This window comes from Grus americana, chromosome 5 (genome assembly GCF_028858705.1).
Source record: "Grus americana isolate bGruAme1 chromosome 5, bGruAme1.mat, whole genome shotgun sequence".
Classification (NCBI taxonomy): Eukaryota; Metazoa; Chordata; class Aves; order Gruiformes; family Gruidae; genus Grus; species Grus americana.
The window spans coordinates 61,737,437-61,764,513 of NC_072856.1; the positions used below are offsets into that span (position 1 = coordinate 61,737,437).

The 27,077-nt window shown below is 37.0% G+C and overlaps 1 protein-coding gene across 4 annotated transcripts in view; it reads right to left on the reverse strand.

Moving 5' to 3' along the window:
* NUDT14 (nudix hydrolase 14) overlaps positions 1–27,077 on the reverse strand; it is a 60,583-nt gene that overhangs the window by 12,634 nt on the left and 20,872 nt on the right. The window contains exons 2-4 of one of the 4 annotated variants that reach the window (XM_054827761.1): positions 21,453–21,505; positions 19,522–19,565; positions 4,998–5,062 (exon numbers count right to left, since the gene is read on the reverse strand). In XM_054827761.1, the coding sequence (XP_054683736.1) occupies positions 4,998–5,062; positions 19,522–19,565; positions 21,453–21,505 (162 nt within the window). The other 3 variants (XM_054827764.1, XM_054827765.1, XM_054827763.1) reach the window with 3 other exon arrangements.

Consider the following 27,077-nt stretch of genomic DNA (forward strand, 5'->3'; position numbering starts at 1 on the left):
ACAAAAGAAAAAGTGTGTGGGGATGTTAAGTTTATTCATATTAAACAGAAGAAAAGATGGTACAAAAATTTTGCCTGGAAATTTCTAACTATAAGAGTACTTGGGAGTAACAAGGAGTTCAGTTGTGTTATCTGTTAAAATGACACACTGAAATTGAAATTTTAGAGAACAAAGCTTCCCTTGCCATTTCTGTAAAATTATTCTTTAAATTCTATTTGTGCTTATATCACTTGGAATGAATTCATGCACACCTTAAAATAAATAAAAATTAAAAAAGGAAGGTAGTTCATCCAAGAAATCTCAGTTCCAGAAGTGCCATACAGCTTCCATTTGTTGGGCAATGCGGATATCAGGATCTAATTTAAACTATGCAGTTATCTTGCAGGAAAGTTGGGTTGCACGTTATGTACCATGTGCACAATGATGAGTCTTTCAGCCTGTCAACTCAGCTGTTATTTAGAAAGGGTATGAAAAGCATGTATGTTTGTTTGAAAAAAAAAAAAAAGAAAAAAAGAACCTCTTTTGAACATATAGTTCCTTGCACAGATTCCTGCGTGGAGTCTGAAAAAGACTTCTTGAATTAATCTACAAACAGCTGCCACTGTAATGCACTCCTAAAGAAAGTGCAAATGCCAGATTTTAGTCCTTATTTAAGCAAAACCTCTCACTGATGTCAACAGAAATTTTGCCTGGGTGAGAACTGGATGTTAACACACAAAGAATCACTACTGACAATTCCAATCATTGTAACTTTAGCTTACAGGTATAATCCCACTTGTTTCTTCTTTGAAATTTGCTCATGTCTATTCCTTTGCTTTTCATAAAAGGTTACCATGAGGGTGTTATAAAACACCCTGAATAAAACTATTTTAAAATTTGAAATTATTTTTATTTCATTAAAATATTTTACATGCATATTTCAAATACCCTAACATGGTTTTCAAATGAGCTTATCTTTTATTTCCCATTCTAAATCTTATAGAACGTTTATATAAAAAAACCTCAAGTTTAATGGACAACTTTTTGTTCTTCCACTTACTGGAAGTTATTTCTTCAAATTGTGAGATACAACAAGGTCCCTAAAGAAATATTGTTGCATAGAAGTGACTTCTCAGGTACTTGGTCTATGGGGAAGAGTCTGTACCCCAGAAGTTGATGACTAGGCTCCTCCTATAATGCTTCTTGCCTCAGAAGTGTAGTATACCAAGTTCAGCACCTGAACGGGAGATGTCTAGATCAGTCTAAAAAGAAAGACAAAGTGCAGAAGTTTGCCCCAGAATTAGTCTTTCTCCAGAATTTAAAACTTTCAAAGCTGTTTGCGGTAGATACATCTAGGCCTTTGAGATTCAAACATTTAAGAAAAGGAGCCTCCATTTCTTAGTTGAAAATCATGACTAGAGCTCAGTTTTGTTTTCAGAATGCAGCAAGAAAGTGGCAAAAAAACCAGTCTGAAGGACAGATCCTTGAAGGGTGTCTATTGTCATTATTCCAAACATTTCTAAAAGCTATGACGAATATCATAAAATGACAACTACCTCCAGGGTCTCTCTAAGATGAGCCAAATACTCTTAAGATTGTATTGCTTTTTCAATATTGACTTATCTGTATCAGTAATTATAAAAAGGACAATGCATATATCCCAGTAAAGGACTTGGGCACCAAAACAGGATGCAGGTAAGAGAGTGGGTACAGAAATATGAAAATGTAATTACAGTAACTCTCTGTTACAAGTCTCTTGAATCTCTGAAACCCATCCTGTCATTCTGGCAGGCACCTGCCATTCTCCTTCTCCCTCAGCACAACTGGGCTCCACGTAGATCAAAACCTACATTCCCAAAAGGACCCAATCCAGCAGTCCTCTTCAGAGCAAAGCCAACCCTCAACGCACACTAACAGCTTTTCTCTGCAGTTAAGGAAGAAAAGAAGCAGTACCAGCTGCTTCTGTAAAAGACCAAAAATCAGAGCATTCGCCAGGAATCACATCATGAATTCATTATCGGCAGGCTCAGAAAGGTTCAAACTCAATTTATCTCTCATAGATAAGCAAAGCCAGGAAAACCCAAGCTGCCTGTTAATATCAGGGAACAGAAGAGTCCCCCACACCACTCCTGACAGTGCAAAATTGATTGCACAAGTGATGCACCACGGGAGATAAAGTACCGGATGGAAAAGCAGTCTGTGGCCTATTCGCTAGGGCACATCTTCAGAGGGAAACCTGTGACTCCCCTCTTCCTCATGACAGGTTGTCAGCTTATTGCAAATGCACAAAGCATTTGGAGAGCAGAAAATAGAAGCAAGAACTCAGCTCCCAGCACAGTCACCCACCCACTAGTCCCGGGTCTGATTGCTCTCTTGTCTTCTGATGGCTTATGCTACTTTGGTCAGAAACAGCCACTTCATCATCACTGGGCAGTCTCCTCCATCATCAGATGGACACATGCAATGAGCAGCAGCAGCACAGTGAGGACTCAACCAACCATCTAGGGCTCATTAAACTTCTTGACTAATTACCCCAGAGCCACGCAGCTTTAAGAAGTCTCAGAGTGGAAACTCCAGTAGAACTGATGTACTTGCCTGCCTTTCTGCAAAGCTGGGACAAAGGATAGATGGCTCAACCAAACTCATCAAATAAGATAATAACTTATTCAAAGCAGCCTTGTTAGATGACTCACATACAAGGACTTGTTTGCTATCCCTAAGGAGAATAAAACATGAGTATGGACTGAGGGGTTAGTGGGGTTTAGCTAACTGGGGTATGTGCTTTCAACTTTTGATTTCTCTTTGCACCGTTGTTTTGCACCTCCTGAAACAGAACATGGCTTATGATTCACAGCTTTGATGCTGTTTACTTTAAGTCAATGCAAATCCAAACATCACAATCCATTGAAAGGTCATTATACTTACAGTGAAAAAAACAGGGCACATGTTCATAAGTACTAAGCCTTTCCCAGGAACATATTATTTTCTTATATTTGAAAACGTGGTTAATTGCCTACCAAAAAGGGCATTGACCAAGACCATGGCCTATCAGTCACGGGTGAGGAACTATATGGAAACTACTGAGATATATGTGTAACTTTTTTCTCTCTGCTTTTTCCAAATGTGTGATTTTATGATCATTCAAGATGATCTAAGTCCACAGTACACTGAAAAATATGGTCCTGCCTGCCTCATGCCAGTTGTGCGCTTCTGCCACCCCTCAAGCCAGCATGAACTCTTTCAGACCAGTCAGATAAGCTGCCTAATCCTCAAAATTACCTGTTTGCACCCATATAAGACCTCTGCTGTGGCTGCATAAGGGCTGGTGCTACCAAAGGGAATGGGGTGGGAATATACACACAGGGAGGGCTGACTGCCTTTACAAGCAGCACAGACTTCAGTGAGAAAACCTGATCATGACATCATACCCTAAGGCAAGGCAAGCACATATGTTAACTAGCACAAGTGCAAGGGACATGCCTGGTGAGTGAGTAGCAGCTGTTTGCTCACAAGTAACAAGCTACTGCCTTCCTGCTGGGACCCACATAGGAGCAAGCAACGAGAAAGTCCTGGCCTTTATTTTTCCTTTGTGGAACATACACCAAGGCAGACAATAACAATGGAATGGCAATATAATTATAGTGATGTGAGTAATGTCAGGGCATGGTTGCGATCACTGAACTGCTATCGGATGTCTGACTGACCACTGTCCCTAAGGCCAGGTTTCTGAGCAGGTCCAGTCTCTGGAACAGTTTAACTCCAAGAACAGTCCAGTCTTTTGAGGCAGATTTGACACTTCCATATGGATGATGTAATCAACATGTCTCCTGCCTAAGATTGCCTCAGAGAGACCAACAGCTATACAAGCCATTTTATTTAGCTGGCAAATAAAAGACATTCGATTATTGATAAACAAATCATAGAATGGGTTGGGTTGGGAGGGACCTCAAAGACAATCTAGTTCCAATCCCCCTGCCATGGGCAGGGACACCCTCCACTAGACCAGGTTGCCCAAAGCCCCATCCAACGTGTTCTTGAACACTTCCAGGGATGGGGCATCCACAGCTTCTCTGAGCAACCTGTTCCAGTGCCTCATCACCCACACAGGAAAAAATTTCTTCCTAATATCTAATCTAAATCTCCCCTCCTTCAGTTTAAAACCATTACCCCTTGTCCTATCACTACAAGCCCTTGTAAACAGTCCCTAAACACTTTCTCTTTATACTAGTCAATATAGTACTTCATGAGAAGTACGCACTGTCAATATAACAGTGCTGCACACTGCTGAAGAGCCTGTCAATCACTGTCAGTAAGAAAGGACAGCATGACACCACCCTAGAAAGTTTCCTATGAAGTCTACCATGAACAGTCTTGAAATGGTCTCTTAGCAACAGTGAAATATCTTGTGATTTTTTTTTAATTAACATGCAGAGAATATGCATTTCATTTTAACTTCCAAAAAGTAAATATTGCTTTGAATTAAAATAACTGATACAAAAGTCAGGAAAAAATATTAACCTAAATTCATAATAACAACTGGTGAAATGAAGCTGTCCGCATATTGATGAACAAGCATACAGTCCTAAAATTCCCAAGTATACAATGCACAATAACACATTAAAAAAGGAATATTTAAGACAAAAAAAGAAAAAAAATTGTGCTTCTGCATGGAAGCTGCCTACTAAATACTAGATAGGTCAAGAAGGAACTTCAAATAAAACCCATCTATTGCACGACCATTGTAGAGCTGTTTGTAATTTCATCCAAAACAGGACAATGACTAGCCCAAAAGCTAGTAAATGAAAAGAATGTAAGGCTACCCTGATCATTCGTTTCATCTGTAATGGAAATTTCCCTGGTTAGAAATTCTGACCAACTGAAAAGGGTGGGCTATCATACAAAGAAACAGAATATAGAACAAAGATTTTATCACCACAGATGCACCAACTTTTAACTGCTAAACCTTTAAAAGCTTGATTCACTAGAGAGTAAAAGTAAATCTAAAAAAAGAGGATTACCTGGGCGGAACTGCTTCACCACAACAAAGCACTGCCGAGAAGTATTAAAGATCAGGATTGACACACTGAAGAAGATAAAAAAACCAAAAGATCAATGCTTTATGAAGGATTAATGCAGAACTATTAAACTTACATCTTGTGAATTTAACTACATAAATACATAGAAGATTTATTACTAAAGCCACAACGTAACAAGATCCTTGTCCAAAATCCATCAAGAGGTATAGATAATGGCTCGTGTTCCCAAAGCCCATGAGAATTTATCCAAAATTAAGTCACTTTTGTCTCCTGCCATACAGACAAAGTAAGCCACCAATCAATTCCTTCTCCCCAACAGAAAAAAAAGGTCCATCTCTAGGAACATTGCTACTAGATAGTAATAACAAGAAAAAAATCCTTAAAAATAAAAATGTTTTCTTCCCTCATATCAGTTCCAGATCAGATTAGTCTAACTCTTAGGCACAGTCTTGTCTCATTCAGAGCCAGAGACTTCTGTATAAGCACAGAGCATCTCCTATATGTGGCTACTTGCTGAGCTTGGGCCTTAAAACACACACCATCCATGTCCAATTTTGTACAAATTTAAACCAGAAGCAATTTTACCTGCTACCACATTCAAAGGTTTAAGAGTCACATTTTAATCTTTCCCCTGTCCTCTTTGATTGCTTGAAATACAGGTCATAGGGAAAGCTGACCGGCTGAGTATTTGGAGATGCTCTAAAAGTGTGGAGTACTAGTGTTCCCTGCTGTCTTTTTCACTTAAATTAATCTTGGATTTTACTAGTAAAAAAAAAAAAAAATGCAGACAAAAGTCTCTCTCCTTAGTTGGTAGCCCATTAAAACCTGCAAAAACAAGTGTATATTTTGCTCATTACCATGGTAGCATTCTCTCATTTGTTATGCCTCACTGTATGCAATTGGAAAGTTAATTCATTATTCTATGAATTCTACAATAGATGAGACTAACAATGGCATATTTGTAGAGTTGAGTCAAACTTTCAACTTTCCTTGTAAAGGAGCTGTATATTTATTTTCACTATTTGATTTAATAATGAAGTCTCAAGCTGCCAGAGAAACTGCTATTTGATGATTATTAAAAATAATGTTAATGTTTATTATAATAATATATAAAAACCAAAACAGAAGGGAGAAGTCCAGATGTTAACATTTATATTCATGGCTGCTACTCTCAAAAACCCGTACTGCATATTGATGGCTTCCTGCCCCAGGAGATGTCATTTGCAGACAATTTTAAAGCAAAGGGGTTTAGCCCTCAGAGAGGCTGGAGAAGAATGTTGTCTCTGTTTACAGGCACCTAAAACCAGAATATCTTGGAGTTATGGTGCAGGCTGCTACAAGAGCTGAAGTTAAACCACAGCCTACAATGTTTTTAACTTTATTTAAGTATTATTCTTTGATTTCTTTAATATATTTCTTTTAATCCTTTGCATGACTGTTCCTCTCCCCAAAGCAGTACTGTCTGAGGGCAGACATTGCACTACATAAGAGGGAAAGGAATTACTGCTACTGAACCTTTTTTTTTTTTTTGTCCATGGGTTTAAGGACATGCACTGCCTGGAACTGGAGACAGCAGCAGTCTAAAGCTGAGGTTAAAGAGAAGAGACTTCCCGAAGCATACGGTTGCCCTTTACCTTTCTTTACATCCACCACCCCAAGCCCGATCTTTCACTTGGCTTGCCTTCTTCAGCACGTCTCATTAAATAACTCATACCAACTCATTAAAAATGGCTCAGATATTAGACATTATTTTTTACTCAGAGTCAATCACTTGAGATTTTTATGGAACAGATGGGAAAATTAAAAACAATCTGTCAGAATTAAGGAACAAGATCAAATTAAGCTGGAAAGGAGTAGCAGCAAGTTATTACAATTGTCTGCTTCTCACACCATCTTGAGATGAGAGGGTACAGAAATGGCACAAATCTGTAGAACTTTCTATTTAATTACTTCTAATTTTCTGAGAGACTGACAAACAATTTTGAACATGAATTTACTTTTTTTAACAAACCACTACACACAAGTTCTAATATTACTTGTCATAGTTGGAGAATCATGGAGGAGAAAGTTCAGAATTACACCTTCTTAGGAGGAGTGTGACATTACAAATGCCATTTGGTATTTCTTATTCCACAAGAAACAATATGACATGAAATATTTCCACAGGTCACTAAGTCTGTAACTTCTGAAAACCCACTTAAAGCTGCATTTAGGGCAGTTATTTGAGTATTATAGAAAGTGAGGGCAAGACTGTTCAACTGATCTAAGTGGAGGATCCCCCAAGCCACTGCTTCCAATGGGTTTCCTTATTGCTGCAACAACCCAAATATGTGGGTTCAGCTGTTTGGTCTGGCCTATAAGATAAGGAAATTATTTATCTTCCGGAGTTTTAAATCATCACACAAAGAATTCACTACAAAATTGAGATTACTATTTTTATAGATGATACAGGCTACGAAAAAGGACTACTACAAATACATCTTTTAGTGTTATCATACCACTGGATATTACAAGGCTATTTTATGTTTCAAGGCAATTCCCTCTAAAATACTACAACCAATCCTATTTTAGAATATTATGTATGCATCTATAAGCTTTAAAGTAATCAATAAAGAGTAAACATATAAAATAAAAAAATTAAAACATTCACAATGACTTTTGGGAACATCTTCACAAATAAAAGATACAGAAGATAAATAAAGCCCAAGCTGCATGTTATCAGAGAAAAATCACACAGATTTCTCTAGAAGAGAAAAAAAAAAGCCCAGCCAACTTTCCTAAAAAGGCAGGAATCCTAGACAAGAATCTAATCTGAAATGGACAAAGATCATAACCTAGCAACAGGCTTCATGTGCCCATGTCAAGACCACTTTTTTGTTATTTTTTACAAAGAAAAAGAATACTCAGAGGTAAGAGGATCATGATGGATCCAAAACTTGCCTACATACCTTAAAAACAAGCTATAACATGTCTGCACAAATGAAACAGTGTCTTGGCTTCAACCTGCCAACCTTTTCATTTTGGGTGGCAGATTATTACTTTCACCATGTTCCACAGCTGTACGTCTTTGCTGGCTATTCCTCCAGCAGCTGACAGCCAGGGAAATTGCTGGTGCAAAAAGAACAGGTCATTTATGCAAACGCAATGCCACTGAGCCCAGATCTGCAGCTGGGACTCGCCGAGCACACAGCACAAGTGTTGCACATGGGTATTGCATTCGGTACCTGCCACTGCCGGTGGGCTTGCCACCTCTGTAGGCAAGAGATGGTTGAAGAAAACTCTTCAAAATGTGCTCTATGTGTCATTCAGGAGCTATAATTTGCTTCTGTAAGACATAGATCATTTTGGACCAATGAAGGAGACTTGGATCCCTCACACTGCATCTGTTGGTGGCTGCTTTAGGAACTACAACCGAACAGAAAGGCAACATATTAAGAGAGGACACAGGTTTGTACAGGGTCTTCCAGGGCTGGTGAAGACCACAAGGCTGCTCAGCTTTCAGCCTAACCCCTCCTTGGCTTCCCCCTGCAGTAGCTCCTGCTCATGTTATACATACAATTAATCACTACTCCAATTACAGGAGACTTTTTCCCAAAGAAAACACACATGTAAACAGGTTACTGTGCATAATGTAGGATACTGTTCTTTCTATAAATATAGGAACAATTAGGGTAGTCTTAAAATATTTTAAGAAAGATATACCCAAAATGTTAGCAAGACGTATCTACACAGATCAGCTGTACTTGAGCTTTTATTGTACTCAAGTTTGCAGTTAAAGTGTGCCTGGTCCTGGCACCTAACACAATGTTTTCTTAAAGGGATTCCATCTATTCAGTCAAGGATCTCATGTAGCATTTAACCATTTAAACTTCAAAGAAAACCTTGAGTGAAATAGGTAAGCATTAGGATTCTCTAATGGATATTTGGCTTTCCCAACGTGCAGAAGTTACATACAACTGACCCATGGACATCTGCAACACAGGAGGAGTCCAGAATCTTAATTCCTCCTCCACCTTTAAGACTCTCATTGAAAGAGAAGATACCCAGCTGAATACAACTTTTATAGTTGAAAACACTTCTTACAAGATTTTAGAAAATTACTCCATTGCGTGCCATTGGCCTAGAAAACCACTTCCAAATTTTTTCCTTCCCCAAACACAGTACAGCTCTATATTTATTGAACTCATGGTAACTGATGCTTTATAACATTCCAGTAGAGCAACCATTTATATAGAAATACTACTACTACAACTCACACACTCACACCTGAGAAAGGAAGGTGGTGTTTCTGGGAGTAATGTAAAAACCACACTATTTGACAACAGCAGTTACAAGGTAGGACAGATGAAAACTGACATCCTGTTAAAATGTGCACACATATATGAACAGACAGAAAGTTAATTCTTTTGAAATATATCCTAGCAATTAAGATCAGCAAATGAGCTTTGCCAAAGCTACAAGAACACGTACTTCTTGAGCTCCAATATTTGAAGGAAGGTTTTGAGGGATAGGGGTTGGGTGTTTGGGCTTTTTTCAGTGGGTTTGGCATTTTTTTTTGTCTGAAGGGTTTGTTTGCATTTTGTTGTTGGGTTTTGGGGGTTTTTTTTAGGTAGAAAAGTAATTTCACCTTGTACTCATCAGTTTGGTAATCTTCTATCTTGATGATTTGTCAGTTGTTGACCTGGGCCACAGTTAATCCAAACCAACTGTTAACACTTACTAATTGCTTTTCATGAGACAAACTTGTTAAATCCTTTAATAAAAAAAGACTGATTCAGCCTTTCATTATTCTTAGATGCGACCTTAATACGTACTTTACAAATGTGAATTTGCAAAACTAAAAAATAATTAAAAAAAAATCACAGTATAGTAATAGCAAAGAAAAGGACAAAATTCTCTTGTGTTTCTGTGAATGAAATAAGACTCTCAAGGCTGGAGATGAGGATTTTTAAAGATAATCTTGTACTAATACCATAGTATGCTAAGTAATTGATGAGGTAACACGGGCAAAGAAGCTGACCTTTCTTTAATCATTGTAAGAGCAACTCAGGATCTCCTTGTGTCTAGCATGGGTTATGTGTGTGTCACACACATTGTGATCAGAATTGAATAATGGAAGACAAAGCACCTAAAAAACCACTGACGTTAACATTGAAAGCCAGGGCTTCCCAGCTCTTAACCTCAACCACTTCCACCTACTTTTAAAGGCTAAAAATTAGCTCAAAATTAGTTGAAAGTGTGTAATATCGTTTGTGCTGCTTACAAACAATAATCTCAGCTCCATAATGGAGACTTTAGGAAGTAATGTTATTTGATTTTAAAAGAACGCAACAAACCAACCAAAACAAAGCACCAAAACCCCCGCAACATTATCAGAGCTTGTGGTAACTCAGTTACCATTCTCAAAGAAGACAAAGAAAAAACAATGGCAGATGCCAAAAAAGAAACAGGAATAAAAGCAAGTCATTGATTTTATCAGTCCCCTTGACTCTCAACAGATATTTGGTATTAAAAATCCCTTTGATACAATCAGAAGAAAATAATCAAATGTAGCATGTAATCACAGAAGTATTTAAGAGACATGTATTAGTCTCTGCTGGAGAGCATGTGGATATAAAACATACATGTAATATTTTTGCCTAGATGGCTCATAAGGGAAAAAATGTCAAGACTTTTTATCATACTAGAAGGAAAGTTAGTAAGAAAATAAATAAATCATTTAGAAGTCCTATAATTATTTTATCTTTAAAATATAAATTTGTTTTGCTTCTTGAAGTTATAGGAATTTGGCTTGCTTTGTTCCTACAGTGTTGACAAACTGATCTTTCATATTGTTTTCCATGTCAAGACTATATTTTAAAAAGACTAGATGGAATTATCATGTTTGAGAAACACCCCAGATCAGGATTAAAGCATGTTAATGAAAAAGTGTCCTTTTCTTGTCCAAACTAGAAATGACTGTGCTTTCAATCTTAAAGTGATAATAAAAAAAAAAACAAACCCCAAACTTGTTTGAGAACTAACAATCAAAAGTAATTCTTTGGGAGGATTCATCCTTCAGGAGGGCCTACTTGATCTTAAGTTATTTCAAAATTATTTTGGGTGACCATGAGAAAGAACTGCATGTAGTCCCTGTGTGACTTCTATATTCAAATTAACTATCCGTTTCACAGTTGGACACATCCCTGAAAACTTCTAATGCAGTATCTAAAGTGCTGTCGTCTTCCTTTTATCAGAGCAGCACCCAGTATCTTAAGCCAGAGAAAACAGTCCCTTCGTTTTCAGAACAGACATGTAATAAAGCTGTACCCTTTGATTATTCTCCAGTGCAATTCCTTTAGTTTCCCAGAGCTTTAACTATAATGCAGATAGTGCTGAGATTAAATGTGTGTGCTTGCACAATCTTTCCTGGTTCATTTAAGTCTTCCTTCAAAGCATTTTACATTTTTCAAAGGCCAACACCAATCCAATTGGCTGCTTAAAAAGCAGCCTATTACAAAAGCAAAGCTATAAGCTCCTGACAAAAACGTTCAGCCTTTCATACTAATCACAGATAAAGTGGATTTGGCAACAGATAATTAGAGACATCTAGAAGACTTCTGTATTCTGATAAAATTTGAATGCTTTCTGCAATACAACTTAAATATTTAATACTAAGTAAAACCAGAATAAAGTTGTGAGACATGCAAACTTAAGAAAAAATGCTGTGGAAAAAAATCTGAAGGAAGATTGGTTTCAGTAAACTGAACTGCAGCAGGAAGTTGTTCATGACACCATAAAGAAGGAAGCATATGTTTGGTTAATCATCGGACCGGTGGAAGAATGAATTAAGAAGTGCTAACAAATCCACATACATGCACTTTAAAATATAATCTCTATCTACTTGTAACGTTTGCACCGAACCAGAGAACATGATACAGGACAACTTCTTTGAAATAAACAATCCTGCCAGCAGCCTGTTTTCATATAACAAAGGGAAAAAAAAAATAGAAAGTAAATTCAACTGCAAAATAAATGAGACATCAAAGCATGTTGCTCTCAATAACATTCTTTAAGTGTCATATCTTGGCCCGTATCCCAGGATACCCTTGGAAATGACACACTGCATCTCAATGGGATTCTTTCAACAAAATATTTTAATAAATAAATTCAGGTTTTATTCTAAGTTATTTGATTAAATAAAGCTCTGTGGGTATTATGTGCAACAGATGTCAGAGCCTGATGGTCTTTTGTTCCAATTCCTAATAATTTGTGAAACTGCCATTTATAAATGCTATCACATAATAAGACCAATAAATAACCCATCTAAAAGGCATTAGTATGATTGCATTCTGAAATGGCAAAAATCAAAGTTTTAAAACAATAGCAGGTTTCAAGTTCACAAAATAAAGAGCCTGAGTGTTCTGCCCTAGTAAAAGTAAAGGACAAACCAGTAACTTTGTTTCTTACCTACCAAACCCCAAATATGAAGTGAGTAGCACAATCTTTTGCCAGGTATGAACATATAGATTCTCAGTTTATGTTCTCACTAATGGTGCTGAGAAAGTCAGTTGTTCAAAATTTACCTAATTTCCCCCTTTTGAGAATAATGGTTGCAACAGTTTCCTCTTTTCCAAGAGATATTTTCAGGTAGAATTATAAAAATACACGCACTCAGATTATAGAACATTTTTGAGCTTTCATACGATTATTTTTACCAAACCCAAATGCAGGCCACAACCATGCTACCGTCTCTAGACCATGTAAAACTTTGGCACCCTTCAGACAGAACAGGTTTAATTCAAAACCACCTGGAAGCAGGGGGAAGACTCTCTTTGATTTCAGTAACTACACGAGAATAAAAATACCCACAATAATATGCAATGTTATTGTAAATACTAAAAAATGAAAATCCTAAAGTTGCAAAAACAAGATGCCTCTAATCTGGCTACCAGAAACCTGTATTTAGAAATTTATGACTAATCAGCCAAAACTCCTGTGTATCTCCTTAGTTTTAAGAATTTTTATGGATTCTGTTCTTAAAATGAGGTAAACATTTAACTTCGCAATGAAGCAATGCCCTCAATAAAGATGTTATTGCCATTTTACCCTATTTCAGTCATACAGCAGAGAAGAGTTTATATGCTATACGGTGCTTTCATATCACATATTGAAAAAGGTGAAATGAGAATCTGAAAATTTGGCTTTTGATTTTGTGTTTTTCTCTGAGAGCAACAAGGCAAAAATAAATGTATTTGATGCTGTAAAGTTATGATTTTATTTAGATCGGATCCTAAGGTAACAACATAATAAGACATCTTAAAAAATAGTAAATACGCCTGCAGAATTCCTGGCACATAAGCAGAGGATCTGTCAAGTCTTCGCTTAAAAAAACCCCCAAAAACAAAACAGAAAAAACTACAAGCATTAAGTGCATTTTATTTGCAAATATAATATGCAAACAAATCGTGTAATTACTTGGGTTGAAGGAAACTAATAGGCTACTACATTTTTTCCTTCTAATAGCAGGAAAAATATCATTATCCTGATAGCATCCTTGATAGACAGATATCAAGTCTAGACCTGAGTGTTTTCAATGACAGTGATTACAAAACACGCCTTCCTAGACTGTCTTATTGCCTATTGGTAAAAATGGTTTCTTAGTGTTTAATTTAAAAAATACTTTCCACATGAGACACTATTTCTTGTTCTATCATTGATTATTGATGAAATTAAAATGATTCCAGCCTGCTTTATAACATTCCTTTACATTTTTGTGATAAGTAGTAATTTTTCTCTTCAATTGTGTTATCCTTTGCATGAACATGCCCAGCCATCATTACCTTCTCTCAGCTATTATTTCCCTAAACTTTTCATCATTTTTGTTGTTTGTTGAACTACATCCAGTTTATTTTAAACAGTGCATTATCTTCTGCCCTATCTTTGAAGATAAGCATGAAAATTCCACACCATTGACACCCTCGAGGAGACATTACAAAGACAAACAAGGTTTACAGCACAACAGCACATCATTGCACATAAAAGGCACATGCCACCCAAGAAAAACTTATTTTTTTTTTTAACCTATAAAGATGTTAAAAAGCTGCATTTTACCCATTGTAAAGCTACTGTGGTAATTCTTGCACAAAGGAAGCATCTGAGTTAAATTTCATGGTGTCTTGTAACACAGTAGGACATAAACCAGTAAAATACATATGAGATTAAGTTTCCATAAAGCCCCAAATGATCTGGCATATGAAATCGGAGAAGGAATTTAATCCACTCCTATAATGTGGTCAGGGCACATGACTTCCACCCTGTCTCCATAGCTGCCTGCTCCAGCCCCAGAGCCAGAATAGCATCCCCAGCTCCTCCAGGCCACTCGCGCGGCTCCAGCAACCCATCACTTGGCCGGCTCTCGTGGCCAGGGCCAGGGATGCAGCAGGCTCCCGGCGCAGCTGTTCGACGGCAGCATACCGAGCTCCCCAACCTCAGTGGCACCCAGAAGCCAGTTACACAGGTAATTTCAGAGCACAGAGTAACCTGTTGAGTATATTCATAGTCCTGTTCTGAGTTATGATCATTTTTAACTGGCCTCGAGAACCTCTTTCTGTTTATCCCCCAGCGCTTATACCTGCAGAAGACAACACGCCAAGGTGCAGACTGCCTTGGTTCCCTTCAGCCTGCAAACTCCCTCCTGACAGAAAACTACATTTTTCAGTTGCCTTTGTAATAAAGTATAAAGTCTCTTTTCTGAGCAAACAAAATTAAATTAAATTAGGAATTAATTTGTTTTAAATGTGAAATAAATTATTCTCTTTACTTAAAAGAAGCCAGTCTTAAAAGCAGGAATATTATTTACTTCTCTTTTTAGAGAGATAAGAAAAGACTTAAAGTCTTTTCCATTAAGAATTTTTAAGTCAGGAAGTATTACTGAGCCACTGTGACATGTTTTTGTAGGTAAAAACCACAGCATAAAAAGGGTACAATGCACATGCAGAGTTGTAAGTTTTTAATCCAAATGTCTTTTCCTTGTCACATGATAGTTTCAGGGTTGAGAGCAACTCACATAACAATCCTGCATGCTAGTCAGTCTCTCAAATTTGTTTTCTTTTAAATGTAGTGTACATTACAGTGGATTTTTCATACTTCTAAATAGAGAAGTAGCCATAATTTTGCTTTATATCCATTAACAATGCAATTGGAAAGCTGTCCTTTTACTTGTCAACTAGCAAAAGGTACAGTTATGTTCCTGTTCTGAAATGTTACTACTCAAAGCACAAAAGCGAGCACATGACTGTACCCTGACCTTCATCTGTTCCCAAATTATGTTTTTTAAAAGCCTTGAATCTGTTTAAGGGGAGTTGCTGAAACCTGAAACAAACTTGGTCTATTGTTTTATAAAGTAGATGAATGTAAAACTTAAGTATTACATTTCAGGCTCTTACTGTACTAAACATAGCAAAATTAGGATGAGGGAGAATATAACTGGAACCTGAGTCTGGTTTTAGAGAATAATTTTTTGTTACAGGCATCAATGATTACTTTGTAATATTTGGTACGTTTCTATTTCTGACATAAAATCACCATAAATTTGCAGAAAGAAAATGTCCTCCTGATCAAGTTTTTTATTTTTAAAAGCAGTAACCTTAAAAAATATTAACAACTCCTCCCCCTGCAAATCACACCACCACAAATTGCTAACTAGCTCCAATAGACCCAAGTCTAAGCAGCACCTTGAAATACACCTTGTGTTTAAATTTTCATCGCTTGCACTCTGATTAGTTTTTAGTAATCTTCATTGTTGTTTCCAATGATGTAATAAAACCTTGCAGTAAGCTCTGCTAATGTTCATTTGCATGTTTCAAAGAAAGATTAACCTAAATGTAACTCCACAGGACAAGAACGATAGTAAAAGCATTATTTTCCAATAGAAAAATGGCTTATAAGTTGACATTTCTTGACAAGTTTGAAAATTTTTGACAGTTGTCAGATGGGAACTGTAACATTCATTAAGTATTTAATCTACTTACAAAATCATACAAACCTTCAGGTTATAAGAGAGTTATGGAGATCATCAGATCCAACCTCCTGCTCAAAATCAGGCTAACTTCTAAGTTAGGTCTGATTTCTCAGAGCCTTGTCCAGTAAAGGTTTGAATTTCTCCATGGGTGGAGGTTCCTCAGCCACCCTGGGCAAAGCGTTTCAGGAGGTAACTACTCACTGTGGGTATATCTTTGTATCCTCAGTCTTTCTTCTGTTACAATTTAAACCTCAATATGGTAGGAAATGACATTTCTTTTGTCTATATTGACACTCAGTTGACTTTTGAAAGCGCAGGTTTTGAAGGTCTGCCTTGCTAATGGTTTATTTTGTGACCAGTAATAATTTTGCACAAAACTGTTTTGTTTTTTTCTTTAACTGGCATGGAAGGATTGAGAGTAAGCAATTATGTATTCAGCATAATTTACAAACTATGTAAAGCAGAGGTGACTCCAGGACTGATACTCTAGTTCTAAATGGTCGTGATCTTAAGAAAGATCTTAAGAAAGCTCAGGAGCCACACACTGCAGACTCAACCCCAGATTTGCAATAACTAAGAAAGAAAAGGAAAAAAAGAGTAGTATCTAATAAAAATTCTGCTATTTCAGCTTGCGCCAGTGTTACACCAGCTTGCATATGGTTAAATGACCTTGTCCCACCGCAATACACTGTGAGATTTTAAAAGGTGACTCACACTTAAGGCAAATTAAATGACTACTGCTGTCCTCATGTTTTTGTCTTTGTATAATTTAATCCGCTGTTCATCTGAACAGTTGGAAAGGATAAATTTATACAAAAATATCTTCATCTCTTTTGCTAAGTATTTTCCTGTATCAAGTGTATATTCTGATACAAATCTATTGAATATTAGCTTGTGTTGATTTCCTTTAAAATGAGAAAGAACACTTGGGTCCCAAAGGAACCCAGCACAAAAGCTCTCAGTTTGCTGTCAAACAGCAAGGAAGTCAGTCTTAAGCACACATTTACTTGTGCTGCTGAAAGAGGATGACAGATAAAGACATAAGTTAGCCTCAATGTCTGTTTTTATATGATTAGTACAGTATTTTTCTTTATTCAGCATTATTAAATTCATTATGCATATGTATATATGCAAATATATAATATATACATGTGTGTACAGATCTGGCATTCCAATGTGTATGTTCAATTTAAGTAAAAAGACGTTAAAAAACTTGGAGCATTTAACGGTGTTAGAGTAGTTTCAGAAGTAAAATGAGTTTTGAATACTTTTGAAAAAGTATTATGGAAAAGGGATCTTAATTATGGAAAACACCTACAATCTTCCTGAAGACGACAAATGCACTAGGAACTCCTGATCAACAGGAAACCTCTCCTCTTCTTCAAGACTTTATCCTTCATTAAGAGTAGTGAACCTCTAAGAGTCCTCCAGGTATGAAGTCCTCTATAATCTTCTTCAACTAAACATAGTTGACTTTTCCATATAACTAGCATCGCAGCTGTCCTATTAAAATACAGTAGAATGTGGAGCTTTAATGCATTATAAGGAATTTTGAACCTAATTTATCTGATAATAATTGGCTTCATATTCACAAACAGAATTTATTTAAAACCATGGATTTCCTATACAGAAAGTTCACATTATTACCTTTGGTGTCAGAAGTTGCATTGAATTTACTTGTGCAAGAGTGTTAGATATTCTACAGTTCAATAGTAGTCACTAATAAGTTAGGATGGCAGCTGTTGTACATCTGAAGCTAACAAATGTTATGTGACCAGAGATGACTGGCATGACATGTGGCCGTAGCCTTTTTATACAGTTATGTTCACAACTATTTTAAAAATGTCCACAAAAGTCCTTCAGAAATACTGTTCCCAAGAAGTTCATGGAAAACTGATCCTTTAATATTTACTCCACTCAGTTAGTTGCATATATTCACACATTATCACAGAGCGATAATCTAAAGTTTAAACAAAAATAGTAATGCAAATTATTCATCTGGAAGTCAAGTTCTCAACACTGTGACTTGAGGCTGGATTCACTTGCTTGAAACTATAGGGCATATATCAAATTTCCAGCAATCAATTATCATTTCAGCCTTTGTATCTGCGATCATAAATCCAGGCACATGCCCATATGGATAGACAAAGTGCAAAGACAGAACTGTCTTCCAGGCAAATTCCAAAAGCAAGTGTGAAGTTCAGGATTGAAATATCACTCCCTTTTCTGTCTTCATTCTCAAGTAGTACAGGCATTTTTAATTGATCTAATATTTTCCAGTGTTCCTTGAATTTTTACTTCATGATCTTTATATTGTTAAAAAGCGTTGCTATCACTTTATGTCCATCCCAGATACCGACACACAAAAAGACTCAATGTAAGGATTTAGAGCATTCCAACAGAGAAGAATTTCCAAAATGGAATTAATTTTACCAACTTATTTCACACACAAGAATAATACCTCTCTCAACATGGTTCTGGTTATAAGTCACAATTTCTTTTGCCATTAGTATTTTGCTACAATTTTTTTACATTTAATAGATTTAGAAAAGCTTTTTCTAGGGAAAAGTTGTTACCTTTGCTTTTTGTTTTTATCTTCTAGTACCTGCGTGACTACATTAAATATTTATACTTTAAAAAAAGACATAGTACTATTTCAGTATTTAATGACTCTGAGACTGTGTCTGTTTCATATATAACCTATTTGTTATAATTTTGCATGAACTGATCTTTGAAGTCAGGAGTTAACTGCCCTGATAGGAGAAACACAATTGGAAAGACTGCTGGCTATCCATGTCTTTCCGTGTGCTTAGGAGAGGGTTTTGGCGTACAGAATGGGGGCCTGATATATATCACTGACTATATAGCAGTGATGGAGAGGATTAAAATAAAAAAGTTAGCATAATACTAGGATTTGCTTAAACATAAAACACAATCTCTACCTTATTCCAAGAAATTGCCAGTGAAAAAAAAATCAAACAGTATGACCATAACTTTAGATTGCTTTTTAACAGTCTTTCTATTAGGACAATACCTGGGATTGTATATTCACAGGTGAGAGAGTATGGTCACGTACTTGAGACTAGACCATTTAACAGCACAAATAACAACAGGGTTAACTATGTCAGGGGCAGAGTCCTTCCTTCACATGATATATTGACTCTGAAAAAAAAAATTCATATAACCCAAACTTTCAGCTCCATCTTCTATGTAATCATTAAAATGTACAATACATCACGTGCCAAAACTCTAATATTTGAAAAGTCAAGCACAGACAAAACTTACTGAAAACATAATAAACCATGAGAAGATTTTAAAATGTCTGCTAATTCTGTCTAAAATAGTAGAGAACTAACTGCAGGTATTACACAAGAAGTGAGAATTGAAGAGGAAATTGGAGGAAAAAGAAGTGACTCCACATCAACAAGATTTGATCAATGGAAGAGAATACAGCATGAAATACAACATAAAGACAAAAGGAAATAATGCAATTCCATCTGTTACCTGTCATGAGTCCTCATAAAATCCCAAAACTTCTTAGTGCCATTCTGGGGGGGAAAAAATAAATAAATCCATCAGTAAAATTAACTCCAAGTGAAAACTGACTATAATAAATTTTAACAAAATTTTAACAGGCATTTCTTTGAAAACTTGGTACAGCGGGTTTTATTTATGAGACCATTATTCTGGATTTTAGCAGTCTTAGGATAGTTCAAAATCTTAGATCCACAATATTATGCTGACCGCTAACTTAAGGCTATGGCAGTCTTCAGGCCCAATTTTGGCCACAGTATCAACTCCAGATGCCCAATCTAATCATTCAGGTGCTAGGAAGCTATAAGCTAAGTTTGAACCAGTAAAATAACCCATAGATCTAAGTTCTTCCATGTCCAGAAATGGTCTTATCTTAGGAGGACAGCTCAGTGCTTACCTCCTAACTAAACTCATTTGGGATCCAGGAACAAGACGACATCCTTCCCTCCAACCCCTTACAAGCCCAAAATAGTAGTTTTGCCCACGATATGCTAGCATGAAGAGATCACACTTTGTTCTATACAGCAGCTGTTACTCTGCACTGCTTGTGGTGGTGAGAATACTGTCTAACAGTAGGCTTGAAGCCACAGCACTCACCCAAGAACTGGGAGACATAAAATGGATTATTTTCTCAAGTTGGGCTAATTACTGTCCTCTGCTATCTTAAAAATAATGACACCCACTACAGCACAGCTGAAACCAATCCCTGAAAACAAGCATTCTTCCACAGTAATAATGAACATGTGTGCGCTTGCTCACATTTATATTCTATCTTCTATAATCATTCATACACACCAGTTAATAGAGACGTATATAATTCTTTACCCTGCTTATTCAAAGTCTGATGGTATTTTTCAGCTGAAATACAACTCAAGACATTTCACTCCTAAGTCAGTTTTAAGTCTATATAAGGAATCAGTAGACAACCACAGGAAATTATTTTGATTGATAACTTTCTCTTTCTAGCAAGGCAAAAACTAGACCTGCTAAAACCTACATACTTAAAATATGCTTAATGTGAAAAGCAGTACAAGCTCTCTATTATAAAGTATGGTTAAATGGATGATCAAACCCTCAGCAACTAGTTAATGATTTAAAGCAGGTAAATGTGAGGAATGAAAGAAGAATCAAGTTCAGTTGGTGGGTAAAGGTGCCAACCAATATAGACAGGCCCTTCAGCTCTATTACAGATGTCATGGCTACCAAGTACACAACAGCTGGTGGGGATTAGATAACAAGCACTCTGGTTCAGAGATTAAGCTCCTGAGCTTTATGAGTTTACCAAGCTTTTTGGAAGAGGGACTGTTTGCCTACTAGCTGGGTTTTCCTTTATTCCCATAACTCTAATTATAAACAGTTGTTCACCTCAAGAGAAACTCTACTCTTCCAATGGTGTCTGTGCATACCTTCTGTTAGCATTGACAGGAACCAAAGGCGTGCATTAGAAGAGAAGCCCTGTCATTGTTTAAATGCAATATAAGGTTGAAAGAGAAATAAAGACAGCAAATTCTCAGCGTGAACTGAAATATTAAAGCCGTTGTTTATCAAGCTGAGTGTATATCCAATATGTTCCACCTGGTGAGAGAGAGAGGAACAACTTTGAAAGAACTATGACATGCCACACAGTTGCAACACTTGAACTTGATAGCATACGCTATGCTGTGTGGTAAGATAATTTAAGGTATTAAATGCGTAAGGTCCACTCAACCCTTTTGTAGGTTTACTTCTACCTGTAAGACATGCATTTGTGGGATTTCCTCATTTGCAGATTGCTGTGCAATTTTCCATTTGACATGAGTGAATTGGGAAACTACGGACCAAGGATCATGTCTTCTGCATGTACTTTCATGCTGTTTCTCCAGTTTCAACCTTCCCTTGCCCCAAACGGTAAGATGTACTACCATCGTCTGTTGTCCCTTTGTAGCGTCCACTTGGGAGAAATGTGGGTGTCCACCTGATGGAGAAGACAAAAAAGCCTGAATCAAGGCTCTCCTTGCATTAATTTAGGTAGTCCTGTGATAATACTTCCTAACGTATGATCCCAGCAACAATCTTCCTGGCTCTTTGCTCCTGCCATCATTTTGCAAATTATAGAACCTGATTGCTTTGGAGCACTTATGAAAGGGTTTCAAACAGCTGAGGAAAATTACACCCTAGAGAATCATCCTCATCCAGATGGGATCCATTAGATTTGAATGACCTCTTCTTAAGGATGAGCTCCATTAGCATGAACAGAATCTACCTCACAGACGTGCACATGATTTTTAATAGAAAGTAAAAGAAGGAACTTAGTACCTAAAAAGAAATTAATTGGAAAATAAAATCTGTATTTTCTAAGTGGCTGGACAGCACATAGAGCGCTTTCTCTAGAACATGATTTGATTAGTTTAAGACCCAAATTCAAAACCAGCCACAGGCTAAATTAATTTGAGACTGTCCATTCGAGATGTTATCATCATACCCTCTGACTGGACAATGTTTGTGAAGCTATTTTCTGCCTATATTTGAATAAAAAATTATTTCATATGATCAACCTGCACCTGTCCAAATAAATAAATCAATAAACAAATGAAACATTCCAGCATCTCATTGTTTACAGTGGCAGAAATTCAAATGAGCCCCATTCATGCCCTATTGTCCAAGTCAAATGTAATGTGAACCCAACTGTATGGAGTTGAGTTTCTATTGTACCCAAAGCGTGGTTCTTTCCTAACAGACTAGTATGGAGGTTGCTAATTATTAATAGCATGTAAACAGTTACCAGTGGTTCTTATGCTGCTTTACATACTTTACAGAACATTAATTCTAACCAGTTTCTAACTAACTATATCAAGCTGTAATATAACTATCTTATCTTTCAGACAAAAATATTAATTGCTGAAACTGATCAAGTTTCATGCTTTTAAAAGCCAGGTAGCCATGATTACTTGTTAAACTGTTCCATTCCGTATATCCTGGCCTTTGATAATGCTCTCCTATCACCACAGTTACAGATAGTTGGAAAGAATAAAAGGTATCAATGGTCAACAACAGTCCCAAAAGAGATATATCTTTGTGAAATACAAAAGCTCTCTCAAACCCTTAACACTCTTCATTTTAGTAAACATATATATTTGCATTATTATAAAATAGTCCATTCTCCAATGGCTAATAGGGAACAATCAAAGTATCTCTCAATGAAGTGAGAGAAGTAAGTATAATTGATTGCTGGAAGATCTAAACACTGACGAAAGGAAGGAGAAATGAGTATATTATTACATTTGAGAAAGATAAAAAAAATTATTCTTCAAATAGGAAATGTGTCCTGTGATGTTTTATAAAGACAAGTATGTCAAAAATATTTTATATTAGTTTTTATCTGTTCAGAATAGCAGTTCTGATACTGCAACAACCACATATAACACATACTTGATTTGGTAAATCTTTAATCACAAAGTAATCACACTGTAGTTCTGTGCTCAGTGATCAGGTTCCGTGATGTTGCAATGCTGAACTAGTGCATATAGTATGTGTAAATTAATAAAGCTGTATTCCAGGAGAGGCAGCATGTGAGACAACTTCGTTTCACGTTACACAGAAGACAGATTACTTACATAAGCACAAATTGCATAAGAAAGCCGTACCAGGTCAGATGAGATGTCCATCTTGCCTAGTATCCTGTCTCTAACAGCTAAAGGAAAATTTAAGAACAGAGGAAGCATACAGCAACGCTTCCCCAGAATACTCCTCCAAGCCTTTGACAAAGGCAGCTGATGGGTGTCAAAATCCCTCAAAAAGGCATCCAAATCCAATACATGGTCCTCCCCCAACCCCAAAAAGCAAGCAGAAATAGCCATTTCTACACTATTTGAATGTGCAATAGTGTGTCACAAGTCCTGCTCATCTTGTCTATAAGACTGACTTGATAATGGCATTGACAACTTAGTCAGAATTACAACAGTGTGCTACCAGCTTAACAGTCTGCACAAGAACTCAGTCCCTTTTGGTTCAAGTGATTCCAGGACAACCATGCACTGCAAAGAGCTGTCTGCTAGACAAGTGTTGACAGTGGATACAAGTTCAGCAGACATGACTCCTACCGGCAGAGAGCTGTTTATGATGCCACCCATACTTGATCTTCACATTCTCTGTCCTCCTTCCATCCTTGAAATCATTTTCCTAAGACTCTTCCTGCACCTGCTCATTGCCATAATTACAGGCAGGAGCCTGTTCACACTGTCTGTTATGGATAAGTTGGACTTGTCTGCAGCCTATAATCAAAATAACATTCTTTTTCCCACCTACAGTCTCTCGTCTCTGGCTAAAATGCCTTAAGAATGACTGCACCAGGAATACCACTGTCCTCTGCTTTCCTCCACCACCTAAGGCAATATAATGTCTGAACAACATGGTCAAATTGCTGTCAGGATATCAATGCAAAGGATAACTTTTGCTTACTATAGAAACTCACCTAAGACTTAGCCCAGGCTAGCCAATAAAGAAGATAAAAAGGACTATGCCATGTTAACGATGTAGGAAGAAACATTCACTGTCACTGATCTAATGGTGACCCTGGGTGTGCTCCACATGTGACAGACCCTGGACATGCTCTGACACGAGTCACCTGGGAGTTTCCCTCTATTCTTCATTTAGGGCAGCTTGAATGCATTCCTCCCTCTTCTCCCTGAGAGCAGCACCCATACATGGTCTGCCACCCGAGAAGCTCTCAAACCAGCTCACACATCAGGTACATGTGTCTCCATATGTACCAATACTCAGCTCAGTGTTACACTGGTACCATCCTGGGCCTTCAAAAAAACCCAATCAAACCAACCCCACCTCAGTTTGGCTGTGGTCTCTACTGTTGTGTACAGCCCTGCTGGGACTCTCAACGTTTTCTGTGTTGATGCAGCTTTTTCAAATGGAGGGAATAAGTACTTTAATACCATTTTAGAGAGACAGATGTAGGCCTTTCCTCAAGGACTCTCACAAAGAATGGGATCTGTTTATAAATAATGGAAGTGAATTAGAGCTGTGGTGCTCCAGTTATAATTAAGATGACCTGCAACTTTCTACTGAGTTTTGCGATGAGGAAGAGAAAGGGATAGTGGTGCAGCAGACCATGCCATGCAGCTGAAGGTAACCCAAATACAGTGCCACACTAAGGGCTGACACAGCAGAAGTCTGTAAAATTATGAATGACATGGAGATGGTGAATGTGAAACAACTGTTTGCTATATCTCATAATATAGAAGCACTGTCTCATAGCTGGCTACCTGAGGAGAAAGATTAAGGCTTATCTGGACACTTCCAAAGAACCAGTGCTGAAGTCCAGCAGCAACACAGAGAAGTTTGCCTCGCTTGGTCTATGTATAAAAGAATTTATAGCTTCTGAAACATCTACGTGCAAATGGTATTACATATATGTTTTATACTCACATAATTAAAGGTTTATACTTCTTAGATTTTATTAAAAGTATTATTCTGAAGACTAAACTGAAAACATTTTAGTGTAACAGGTGCAAGAACACTCACTAAACCTCTTTAAATGCTTCCTTTATGTCATAATCGTTACACAACATTACACAAGGGTGTCTAAAATAAATCCTCAACATGAAGGTTTACAGTTATAGATTTCCTGTAGTTACTCCATCGGGAGTTCATACCATTCAACAAATCAAAATTTATGTTGAATTTGCACTGATTTAAGTGACAGCCAAACATCTTGTAATGAGCTCTGGACAGACAACATGTGACTGAAGCAGAAACGATACTTATCCAAAATCTACTTAAAGCTTCTTTTTTATTTGTCTTATTTAAGTATTTAATAATTTTAAAAGCTACTGAATTGAAGACATTGGCCAATGTCATCTCTCATGTTTGTCCTCAGAAAAATTCTGCTTGGGCAGACAAAGACAAAGTTGTCAAGAACTGCAAAGTCACACCAAAATCACTTCAGTAAAAAGGGTTCATACTTTGTATGATAAATTTTTGAGGAGACTGGTAACAGGCTAAGCAGGCAGATCACTTAAAATGTTGGGGACATATGTTCAAAATAGCAAACTAACTTCATATATGCCACTAAAAGAGGGGAAAAAAAAAAATCTGTCCGTGACAATGATTAACTTCTTATTGTTTACATTACAGGAGAGACAACACTATGTTTGGCGACCCATTGTGATAGGCACTAAACATATGTAGTGGGAACAGTTCCTGTTCAATGATCTTACAATTCAGTTAAAGCCCAGACAAAAGTTGGTGTAAACAAACAGAGGCAGTTAAGGAAAAAAGACAAATACATTATGGTATAGATAAGCTACAGGCACAAGTTGTGAGGGCTCCAACGACAAACAACAGTCATGATTCCCTAGCCTCTACCAGTTGGACTGGGTTTAAAGCAGTCAGCCAAGAAGTAAATGTTCCATGTTTGTGAAAAAATCCAATTAAAGAAGTTATTTTTATATTATAATTGCTTCATTCTGTCCTCAGTGCTCCATTTATTCTATTTCCATGGTCCTAAGACACAAAAGAAGTTAATGACCTTAATGCAAAGGGATTATGACCATTCTTCATGCAATAAAATTATAACACTATAGGTAAAGAAAAACAGATAAGAGAATTAATTGGCAAATAATGGTCTTAAACCAGAGTCAGCAAAGCCAAGCAAGTGTGCGGTCCCCATTTAATGATTTACATGTAACAAAGCAGTAAAACACCCTAGAGGAATAATCAGATTTTGCTTTTTTCTGTTCTCAAGAACTTTTTTAAAATGCTATTTTTTTCTTTAAAAATGTGTAGAAGTTGTTTTTCTATTGCACTCATTTTCACATTCAACCCATCTTCTATAAATTTATCTACACAGCTTAGTATCAACATGCACAGCAATGCCTCTATCTGGAAATTCATTACACATTCTCTTGTGGAGTTGTCTACCTGTTGCTCAGCACCACATGGCAAAAGAACACCAAACTTGTAACTTTATTAGATGAGTTTTCGTCAGGTTAATCCAGATGAGCACCATGCCTGGGGAATCAAGTAACTGACTCCTGAAGACAGACAAAAATCTGCACCAACACAGCCAGCTCCTGCAGCCTCCTGACACCTTTATTTCCTTAAGTGGTCATAGCTTAATGCTTTTCAATCATATTCACCTTTTTATGACCAATAAAAGCTGCCAAAAGGTAAATTCGCAATAAAAGCAACTCAGTAATTAATTCCTTTTTGCTTTATAACATATATGCTCCAATAATGGGAAAATATGCCCTGAAGATGTGCATTAGCTGCCGCTTCTCCTTGAATCACAGTTCTTGGGCTAAACAGAGTGGACTTCCTCTATGGTAAACCCAGCAAGACAGAAGATACCGGATGCTAGAAGTTAAGCCCCCATCCCTCTGTAAATGAACCTTTCCTTTCTCCACTCGCTACAGAAGAAGTGCCCCTATCAGTTGAGATTTCCTTGTTACATTTCTTTTTGCAGCTAATGGAATCTGATGTCACATCTGTAGCAGTTTTCAGTGGAAACATATGAGGATGTATAATCTAATATA